Source organism: Camelina sativa, chromosome 4 (assembly GCF_000633955.1).
Source record: "Camelina sativa cultivar DH55 chromosome 4, Cs, whole genome shotgun sequence".
NCBI classification, from domain to species: domain Eukaryota; kingdom Viridiplantae; phylum Streptophyta; class Magnoliopsida; order Brassicales; family Brassicaceae; genus Camelina; species Camelina sativa.
Window position 1 is genome coordinate 249,094 of NC_025688.1, and position 11,029 is coordinate 260,122.

The following is an 11,029-nucleotide window of genomic DNA, read 5'->3' on the forward strand; positions in this document are numbered from 1 at the left end:
GAACACCAAATTCTTTCACGCTGCAACCAAAAATAGACGAGCACAAAACCGAATCCAATGCCTGGTGGATGACGAAGGAAAGGAATGGTTTGCAGACAGGGATTTAGGACGTCTTGCTGAAAAGTATTTTCAACTATTATTCGCCTCGGAGGATGTAGGGCACCAGATTGATGAGAGGGTGAATGCAGGAAATCAGATATCCCCAGAGCAGAATGAGCAGCTTCTAAAACCGGTAACAAGGGAAGAAGTCCGAAGAGCTGTCTTTAGCATTAATCCGAACAAAAGCCCTGGGCCAGATGGTTTGACAGGACATTTTTATCAGCAGCATTGGGATGTCTTAGGAGATCACTTGCTGGAGATGGTCCGAGAGTTTTTCAGAACAGGGCAAATGGATAGAGAAATGAATAAAACTCATATCTGCCTGATCCCAAAGAAGCATAAGTCGATGAAATTGTCGGAATTCAGGCCAATTAGTTTAAGCAATGTATTCTATAAGATCATTGCAAAAGTGTTGGCAAATAGGCTTAAGAAAGTTTTGCCGGATGTTATCTCTGATACTCAAGCAGCGTTTATCCAAGGAAGACTGATTTCAGACAATATCTTGGTGGCACATGAACTAATCCATGCTCTCAATTCGAATAATAAATGCTCCTCAGAGTTCATTGCGATCAAGACAAATGTATCCAAGGCTTTTGATAGAATTGAATGGTCTTTCCTGGCGAACTCACTAAAGCTGCTAGGTTTCTCTGAACAATGGGTGAGTCTTCTATTGAGCTGTGTGACCACGGTAAACTATCAAGTTCTGCTCAATGGTACTCCCTATGGAGAGATTGTTCCGACAAGGGGATTGAGGCAAGGAGATCCTTTATCGCCGTACCTATTCGTTCTATGTACGGAGATGTTGGTCAGAATGTTACAGAAAGCTGAAAAAGAAGGATCAATAACAGGACTTCCAGTTGCAAGAGGAGCTCCTCCTGTCTCTCACCTTCTCTTTGCTGATGACAGTATATTCTATTGTCAGGAGAAGGAGGAGGAGATTCAAAGTCTATTAAGCATTCTTGATGAGTACAGTCTAGCTTCTGGGCAGAGAATAAACTATCAAAAATCAAGCATCTATTTTGGAAAGAATATTCCTCAGGAGAGAAGACCTGCAATCAAAAGTAAAACTGGGATCACAGAAGAAGGAGGAGAAGGATTTTATCTGGGACTCCCGGAAACTTTTGGTGGTTCTAAAGTCACCATTCTGAACTACTTAAAGGAGCGGCTTCAACAAAAAATCTCAGGTTGGCAAACAAACTTTCTTTCTCCTGGGGGAAAGGAAATACTACTGAAAGCGGTGGCAATGGCGTTGCCAACATACACCATGGCATGCTTTAAGATCCCAAAGAAGGTTTGTCAACAAATGGCATCAGTTATGGCTGACTTTTGGTGGAGAAATAATCAAGACTCCAGGGGTATGCATTGGAAAGCCTGGGACCAACTGAGTAAACCAAAGAAGGACGGAGGGTTGGGCTTTAAAGACATTGAAGCATTTGATATTGCTTTACTCGGAAAACAGCTTTGGAGGATGCTAACTTGTCCAAACACGCTGATGGCCAGAATCTATAAAAGTAGATATTTCAGTAAAACCAATCCTCTACAAGCAAAATTAGGTTCCAGACCTTCTTTCGCGTGGAGAAGCATCTTTCAGGCGCAGGAGCTTTTAAAGCAAGGGGCGAGAATGGTAATTGGTGATGGTGGATCAACTAACATATGGCAAGATCATTGGGTTCAGCTGAAACCTGCCAGGAGCATCCAACGAATCAAACACATACCACCTTCACTAAGAAGCTCGGTGTCTAGACTTACCAAAGTAAGCGAATTACTCCTTGACAATGGGAAAGAATGGCGGAGAGAACTTCTGGATATGATCTTTACTGATGACGATAGGAATTGGATTGAGGATTTACGCCCGATGGGAAGGAACAGACGGGACGGTTATACATGGGATTATGCACGGTCTGGTCACTACTCGGTGAAGTCAGGGTATTGGGTCCTCACTCAGGTTATTAATGCCAGAAAACGATTACAGGAGGTGGACCAACCCAGCTTAAATCCTCTCATCCAACAAGTGTGGAAAACTGAAACTAGCCCAAAGATCCAACATTTTCTTTGGAAGTGCCTGACTAACAGTATCTCAGTGGCGAAGAACCTGTATTATCGTCATTTATCCAAAGAAAATGCTTGTCCAAGGTGCCCAAACTTAGAAGAATCGACTAATCATTTGATGTTCTCTTGTACCTACGCTCGTCAAGTCTAGGCTTTGTCACCTATTCCGGCTCCCCCAGGAGGCAATTGGAGTGATTCATTCTATGCTAATATGTACCATGTTCTAAATCTCCAGACAATACTGCCTCAATATGAAGGTTTGAGCAAAGTGATACCCTGGTTGCTGTGGCGAATCTGGAAGGCCAGGAATAATCTCATTTTTCAGGGTAAGGATTACACTGCTCAGGATACGGTCAGGAAAGCTCTGGAGGACATGGAAGAATGGACTCAACGAACAGAACAGAAAGGAAATGAAGGGGAGCGTACTGCAGAGAGAAACAGAGCCATTGAAAAATGGGAACCTCCACAGTACGGTTGGGTTAAATGTAACACTGACGGATCTTGGATGGGGGAGACCAATCACAGTGGTACAGGATGGGTTCTTAGAGACCATAATGATGAAGTTTTGTGGGTAGGAGCGCAGGCTATCCGGAAAGCACACTCTGTCTTGGAGGTAGAATTGGAGGCATTAAGGAGGGCGATTGCATCAATGGTATGTTTGAACTATACTCGTATTATATTTGAATCGGACTCATTAGGGGCAGTCAAATTAGTGCATAGTGATGAATGCTGGCCAGTGTTTGCCCCAATTCTTCAGGACATTCATGAGCAGCTCCTTACCATTTCTGATTTCAAGATCGTTTTTTCTCCTAGAGGTTGTAATAAAGTGGCTGATAGAGTAGCAAGGGAATCTCTTTCTTTACAGAATTATGATCCTAAGTTATACTCATTAGCGCCAACTTGGATAACACATGATGTAATGGTGGATAAACCAAGTGTAATTTGACATTGGTGAATATAAGTTGATGTTGAGCCAAAAAAAAAAAAAGAGAGTCGATGTGGTTGTCGCCGGTTGGCTAATCTCCATTTGCACAAACTTTTGGACGGCGGGACACCTACCTCACTTTCTATTTTTATTTTTAATTTTGTTTTCTCTAAACAAAATGATACTAGTAATTATATTTTTTTAAAAGAAGCTTATGATCGATCATTCAATATAGGTAGCACGAAGTGGACGAATACTAGAATTTTGCGTCAATAGAACTAATCAAGATCAAACATATGTAGTTAAGTGGATTAGTATTAGAGAAAATTTACAAGTAGCTAGCTAGATGTGCGTCACGGGGGAGACAAGAAGCGAGGCGAGGATCATGCTAAAATCTTCGTCAAAGTCACCAGAAATGAATAGAGCTATGAGCTATCTCATCTAATGCTAATGCTAATCTATATATAAAATTAGTTGGTTCCCTGTCAGTTGTTGATTAAGAATAATCCACAAACCGCCCACTTCCTTTTTATATTCCTGAAATGCTTCTTCTCCAATGTTNTGGGTTAAATGTAACACTGACGGATCTTGGATGGGGGAGACCAATCACAGTGGTACAGGATGGGTTCTTAGAGACCATAATGATGAAGTTTTGTGGGTAGGAGCGCAGGCTATCCGGAAAGCACACTCTGTCTTGGAGGTAGAATTGGAGGCATTAAGGAGGGCGATTGCATCAATGGTATGTTTGAACTATACTCGTATTATATTTGAATCGGACTCATTAGGGGCAGTCAAATTAGTGCATAGTGATGAATGCTGGCCAGTGTTTGCCCCAATTCTTCAGGACATTCATGAGCAGCTCCTTACCATTTCTGATTTCAAGATCGTTTTTTCTCCTAGAGGTTGTAATAAAGTGGCTGATAGAGTAGCAAGGGAATCTCTTTCTTTACAGAATTATGATCCTAAGTTATACTCATTAGCGCCAACTTGGATAACACATGATGTAATGGTGGATAAACCAAGTGTAATTTGACATTGGTGAATATAAGTTGATGTTGAGCCAAAAAAAAAAAAAGAGAGTCGATGTGGTTGTCGCCGGTTGGCTAATCTCCATTTGCACAAACTTTTGGACGGCGGGACACCTACCTCACTTTCTATTTTTATTTTTAATTTTGTTTTCTCTAAACAAAATGATACTAGTAATTATATTTTTTTAAAAGAAGCTTATGATCGATCATTCAATATAGGTAGCACGAAGTGGACGAATACTAGAATTTTGCGTCAATAGAACTAATCAAGATCAAACATATGTAGTTAAGTGGATTAGTATTAGAGAAAATTTACAAGTAGCTAGCTAGATGTGCGTCACGGGGGAGACAAGAAGCGAGGCGAGGATCATGCTAAAATCTTCGTCAAAGTCACCAGAAATGAATAGAGCTATGAGCTATCTCATCTAATGCTAATGCTAATCTATATATAAAATTAGTTGGTTCCCTGTCAGTTGTTGATTAAGAATAATCCACAAACCGCCCACTTCCTTTTTATATTCCTGAAATGCTTCTTCTCCAATGTTCTAAACTTGAGTAAATCAATATCTATAAACAGGACGTAGATGGGTGAATTATTATTAAATGAAAGCCGTTTTTTAAAAATAGTAATTGAAACATACTCCGTAATTAAATTAGCTGAGGTTTTGTAGTGTGTCAAACAAAATAATAATAAATAATACCATAATGATGAAGGTCGACATAATTGAATACTATTTCATGCAATTTGGGCAGTTCTGAGAAATTTTAATCTATGGGCATTAATTTTTGTAGTGTGTTGGAGAAGGAATATCTTTGACGGGGAATCAAAACATATTTTTCCTTACTAGAGTATTGTCATTGGATTTATGATAAAAAATGTAAAACTAAACTAGTAAGTGGTGGCATTGTCATGTAATAATACTCCACAAACAGTGTAGTAATTCGTAAGAGGTACAGAACATTTAGTGTCTTGTTGGTTGGGGTTAATAATGCGATGAATGAGAATAGAACATGTAGTGTTTGTTTTGGATGTTGGTACTTTATTGTTACCATGATTGATGATTTTCCACGCAACACAATTACACAAGGAACCGGGACACAATAGAATAGGAGATGCCCATCATCATTTTATTTTCCAGTTTTTTTTTTTTTTTTTGGCTTCTCTGTTTTGTCTAAGGTTCCAAAACTCAATGATTGAAGTTGAAGGCCCTTATTAATTTTGCTTGGTCTTTTGGGATACAAAGAAGCTAGGCTAGACTTTATAGATAGATAGACAGTCATCAATCATGCTCGTCCGTGTGAATTCAACAACACTAGCGTCATTCACTTTTGAATCTTTTAATTTAGACTGTAATTATTCTCTCTCACTTCTCTCCTTCCAATAAAACCGAAAGAAATTTGAGGGAGAAAGGGTGGGGGGAGAGAAATGAAAAAGTGAAATGTTCTGGGGCATGTTTGTCAAACAAACAAGATAGCGGGTACAAAAGTATGAAAACAGAGAGAAAAAAAATGAAAAGGACTGAAAGCGAAAAGGCTTAACAAAAGGTAAAAACAGGGGGTCCCACAACACGTGGCCTGTGTCATTTGTCTTTTGTCTCTCTTCTCTCTGCTCTCATCTTCTCTCTTCTCTCTGCTCTCATCTTCTCTCGTCTTCGTCTATCCCTCCATATATATAAAGAAGAAGAGGAAGAAGAGCATATATATGCAACAAAACAAACCTAAAGAAAAAAAATTAAATCGGTATAATAAAGAAGAAGAAGCAAAAAAGAGTGGAAATGGGACTACAAGGTCAGCTCTCCGACGTATCCTCCGATTCGATCCCTCTGATGCTGGTCGCTCTCCTCGCCACTTTCTTCAGGCACGTCCGCTCTCTTCTCCTCCTCCCTTCCGCCCCCGTTGTTACCTCTGGACTCTCAAACATCAGCGCCCTCGCTGACCAGCTCAACCTTAACCGCCTCTTCTCCTACCGCTACGCCGATAACGCATCCTCCGACTGTATCGTGTGCCTGTCCACACTCAAGACCGGAGAAGAAGTGAGGAAGCTCTATTGCAGACACGTCTTCCATAAGCAGTGTTTGGAAGGCTGGCTCCAACATCTCAACTTCAATTGCCCGCTCTGCAGATCTCCGCTGCTGCTACCTCGTCCATGTCGTGGAAGTGATGATGCGGCGATCTCACCCTTCCATCTTGGCTCAACCACCACTACTCCATCATCATCTCATATGTGAACCAGTAGTTCAAAGAAATTAAGGAAGAAGATGGAGAGAGCCCCCGAGGATGTTTTTTTTATCTCGCCGCCCTTTCTCCTCTTTATTCGTCACTTAAGAAGATTCCTCAAAATCTCCCCTGCTCTCTTTTTTTTTTTTTTTCGAGGAATCTCCTCAGATCGGAGAGGTCCTTTCTTCTTCAGATTTCATGTAAATTTTTAGTATTAAATTTAGTCTTATTGTTTTTAGATGAATCGAATCTTTTTTATTAATTTCTTTATTTTTTTTTTGGGTTGAAACTTGAAATAGAGTAGTAGTAATCCAAGCTTGCAATATGCTAAATATTTTCGCACAAGATTGACAACTAGTAGTAAGTAATTCATTTTGCGTACTTCTCTCTCTCTCTATCTCTTATCCATTAGGAGAGTTTAGACAAGAATTGTTACCATTTTGACAATTAGTGAGTTAAGGATCCCTTTAGGGTTGTTTTGACATCTACATATGAGAATGAAAAGAGGACTTTTTTGTTAAGCTGTTGAGATTTCCGATCCGAGCCATTTGTCTTTCATGTCTCCTCTCCTCTCTTTCTTGCCTACTATCACATCTAGTCTTGCTGACATCTTAGTTTCTGGTTGGATTTGGTTTTTGGATATGCCTCCGTCCTGGGAAACATCAACAACAACATACTGGGCTTGAATCTTGCGGACTTTGTTCTCGTTTCCTCACTCCGCATTTATTGCTATTCAAGTGAATGGTAGGAGAATATTTATCATTGTGTCCCGATTTCTCCAAGAAAAATATCATAGCACCTCATTTTGTAACACAATACAACTGGCATTCGTTTTCTTGAATAGTTTATAGTTTTAGGCCCCGAATGGTAGTCCGTTTCGCGTGCGATTACGATTCAAGTGCGGGTGCGATGTGATTTGGGAGTGATGCGATTAGGTAAAATTGTGAATGGAAGTCCAATTCGGGTGCGATGCGGTTATATCATATTTTTGAATAGTAGAGCGATTGGGATATAACTTGAGTGTGATTAGAAAACAAAATTACTAAATTAACCTTTAATTATATTATCTTCTATTTTCAGTTTCCTTTGACATTAATTTAATTTATAATATATGAATATTACTAATATATAAACATTTTTTGAATTAGATTTATACATTAATGATATATGTAACTAACTTTCATTCTAAAATAAAATTATAAGTAGATAAAGTGATAAACTAATATAATTCTGAACAAACTGTCTTTACAACAAAAAGAGATTTTAAAATTCAAAAAAATTGTAGAAGGAATGAAACACAATTCTCAAAAGAGTTTGTCCACAGCTATTGCCTTGAGGACATCAACTGCAGATCATGACGATATTCTTAATCAGACACAATCAATACCCAACAGAGCCATAAAATGGTTCACACTACTGTACAGATAAAAACTAAGAACATCTAATTCAGCTCGTTCATTCACAGTCATAAGAGAACAATCTCTAGATAAAAATAGTTAGGATACTCACATCCGACTCTCTCAGCATCAACCATACGGAGATCAACAGGAATCTCAAAAGTGAACTATGTAGAAGCATGAATCTCTTTGATGTTGTCACTCATCTATAAACAGGGTAAACATACAAAAGTAGATTGCTAGAGAATAGGTTCTAAGGTTAATGGCTCATTATATTTTCTACAAAAATGTATAAGGTTAAACTTAAACTTACCTTGAAACGAGTTTTTTTTGCCCGTCATTCTCTCTAGGTATTCTATCTTCTTTATCTCGTCCGGAAATGTCATGAAGATTTGTCGTCTCTGTTCATTTTTTTCAAGAAACACAAGGGCAGCCCAATACAACTCACCTTGTTTGTTAAGAAATACCATCTGTTCAAGCACCTTAACACATGCAGCAGAACTGTACGTATAAAAGCTCTCTCTACCTCCCATAAAAAATCTTCCCTGGTCCTCAATAAGATCTAAGACTCGATCCCACTGATTTTCTTTGGACTGCTTTCTAGATGATTTAGGTTGTTTGGATCTTACCCTCTTACCATTGTTATGAGGTTGTTCAGAATTTTGAGCTTCGGGAGAGTTGTTAAGCTCAATATCTTCAACAGAATTTGCTTCAAAAGGCAAATGACTTGCTCCATCATGGTGTTGCCAACCATCATCACCAACTGAAATTGTCTCCTCAGAAAAAAGTTGTTCAATAAGTGGAATATCTCTTATGGGATAGTTACGAAGAGTTTTCGCTTCAGGTTTTTCCTACAATGGAGAGAGACAAACAGAAACATTAGTCTAAAATAGATTATACAAATGAGTTTACTTTAGTTAATAGAATGTACCTTGATTAAATTTTCCCACCAAGAAAAAGGCATTTCGATTGCTCCAGTTTGTTCACAGAATCTCAGTTCAGATGAATCAGGTATAACCCGCTTGTATGATTCATGTTGTCTTTTAACGGTGTCTAGACGATTCCTGAACTTGTCATATTTCCAGTCTAACCCAAACCTTTTAAAAAACTCAGCCCTAAGGTTCATCCTACCAATTTCTGTTAAGCATTTACTTTGCCAATTCCCTTTCCTTTTCTCTTCTACACAGATTTCCAAGTGCCCACGAGCCAAATTAGGCGGCCACTTAAATCTTTTGCTATCAGTAGTTGGATCATCTGTAGATTGTTCCGATCTATGTTGCTTTGTCATTCTCTTAGCTTCTACAACTTATGAAAACAACATTATTAGAATCAAAAGACACAAATTTTGAAGCTTTAGACATAATTAGAATCAAGAGAAACAAATTTTGAATCATGATACTGTAGAATAGGTCCACAATATAATGTTAAAACCAATACCCAACATTAAAAAGAAGTAAAGAATTTATTTAGACATTTAGTCGAACACATGGTATGCAATATATATCAAATTTAACCTACTCAATCAAAACCTTATAAATCCATTACCACTAAAAATTGTTAATGAATGTCAATGTCAGTTACTACAATTTTATGATCAAAGACCCTTAAAATTCAAATTTTTGAATTGGTGAGAAAAGTAAACATACCGATTAGAGCATGAACGCATCAAAAACACGACAACAATGATGAAGAGGCACTGATGATGGAGAAGATGATGGTGACAGAAGACGGTGGTGGCTAAATCGTCGGCGATGAAGGTGGTGGCTGAAAATCACCGACGATGATGGTGTTGAAGATCCGACAACGATGATTTAGAAAAAAATGTTTCGTCAAATATGTATTAGAGTCTTTGTAATTCTTCCCTTGAATAAGGGTAAAATTGTAAATCATATATTAAATGAGACCTTGCCGCACCACAATCGCAGCTCGAGAGTGTGATTCGACGCCTTTTATATTTTTACTAAACTCATCACGGTCTTCACACACCTGAATCATGTCACAGTTGAGCCGGAAGATCATTCGTTGGTGACCCTGTGATTAGGGTCGTCACACCGGAGCCGTACCGGACTTCCATTCAACCTCTTAGTAAGAGTTAGTAATATTCAAACTAACTCATGTAATCAGAATGCTTGAATAGCTCAGTTGGTTAGAGCGTGTGGCTGTTAACCACAAGGTCGGAGGTTCAACCCCTCCTTCTAGCGACTTCTTTTCCCCTATAGGTCGTCTTGTCAGGCCTTAGTTTTCTTTGATGGGCTTCCTCGAGGCCCGTACTAAAACAACACTACACTTTTGTTTTGATGAAATAGGGAAAATGTGAGATTACTGACATGTTGTTGCTTGTTGTACATTAAAAAAAAAAAAAAACCAATTACAGTTTGAATGGCTTTACTATAACGATTGAAGCGTTGTTTCAGCTAAGAATATTGGAGACAGGACCCGTAAACCAGTGCCGGGCGCTGAGAAGCCAATATGAGAGGGTTATGGCCACCAAACCAGCGACCGCTACTGGAGTGTAATTGAGTGTCTCCGCGGTTATTGGATATGCTACAGGCAATGAGAAGAGGACGGAGATGGTTGCAACCCAAACGACTGCCACCCACCCGACTAGCATTCCGTACCTCCCCAGGCTGAATGGTCCAGGCACAAAGGTGTTGCGTGCAAGCGTCACTCTCAAAATGATCGGGATTGCGTATGCTATGTACAGTCCAATCGTTGCTATCGACACCATTGCTTGGAACGCCACTATGCTCCCTAGGGACTGCCAGTTTCATCTCGTTAATCAAACAGTAATCCCAACACAGAAAGAGAGAGAGAGAGAGGGACTTACGGTGAGGGCCATACAGAATGATATGAGGGCAGAGAGCCAAACTGCATTAATGGGGACCTCTCTGCTGTTCACTTTGTGCCATAACGGCGACAATGGCATCGCTCCGTCTCTCGAAAACGCATAAGCCATCCTGATTAACGCAAACATACATGCATATATGATCAAAGCCCTAAATGCAGTATAACTAAAGCAAAGATGAATATATATATATACCTGGAATTGCTGGTGACAGAGCTCATGCCGCAGAAAAACACAGCAACGGCAACAATGCCTAAGCACACGATTCCACCAGTACCGCTACCAAACCTATTCTTGAAAGCTAAGTAGAAGATCTCAGCAATGGCGTACCCACCAGAGTTGTTGGTCTCACTCAGAAGGGAAGGTATGTCTGTGACCGCATAGCTTATGCCCAAAATATAACCCCATCCAAAGATAATCGATATCCCAATTGCACTGATTATTCCTCTTGGCCCGTTCTTGTCTGCGT

General features: G+C 39.5%; 3 protein-coding genes and 1 non-coding gene across 4 annotated transcripts in view; 2 read left to right on the plus strand and 2 right to left on the minus strand.

Annotated features, from left to right (window-relative positions):
- Positions 5,626-6,597, plus strand: LOC104779414 (E3 ubiquitin-protein ligase RHA2B-like). Its single transcript, XM_010503767.2, has one exon. It carries the CDS (start codon positions 5,877-5,879, stop codon positions 6,327-6,329), a length of 453 nt encoding a protein of 150 aa, XP_010502069.1. The 5' UTR covers positions 5,626-5,876; the 3' UTR covers positions 6,330-6,597.
- Positions 7,623-9,003, minus strand: LOC109132409. Its single transcript, XM_019244013.1, has 4 exons — positions 8,647-9,003; positions 8,345-8,566; positions 8,029-8,116; positions 7,623-7,663 (listed from the first exon to the last, which is right to left on the minus strand). The coding sequence occupies exons 1-4, from the start codon at positions 9,001-9,003 to the stop codon at positions 7,623-7,625; spliced, it is 708 nt and encodes a 235-aa protein (XP_019099558.1).
- On the plus strand, positions 9,843-9,916 carry TRNAN-GUU. The gene has a single exon. It is a non-coding gene; the product is annotated as a tRNA-Asn (tRNA).
- Positions 9,987-11,029, minus strand: part of LOC104779415 (amino-acid permease BAT1) — a 3,447-nt gene continuing 2,404 nt past the window's right edge. Inside the window, exons 7-8 of the mRNA XM_010503768.2 lie at positions 10,543-10,672; positions 9,987-10,473 (exon numbers count right to left, since the gene is read on the minus strand). Of these exons, the coding sequence (XP_010502070.1) occupies positions 10,126-10,473; positions 10,543-10,672 (478 nt within the window). The 3' untranslated portion in view covers positions 9,987-10,125. The remainder of the gene's footprint in view (positions 10,474-10,542; positions 10,673-11,029) is intronic.

Coding starts and splice junctions, on each gene's coding strand:
- LOC109132409 (XM_019244013.1), bottom strand. CDS start 9,003: ATGACAAAGCAACATAGATCGGAACAATCTACAGATGATCCAACTACT. Junction 8,567..8,646: donor GGTGGGAAAATTTAATCAAG/GTACATTCTATT, acceptor TCTCCATTGTAG/GAAAAACCTGAAGCGAAAAC. Junction 7,664..8,028: donor CAAAAAAAACTCGTTTCAAG/GTAAGTTTAAGT, acceptor CATGATCTGCAG/TTGATGTCCTCAAGGCAATA.
- LOC104779414 (XM_010503767.2), top strand. CDS start 5,877: ATGGGACTACAAGGTCAGCTCTCCGACGTATCCTCCGATTCGATCCCT.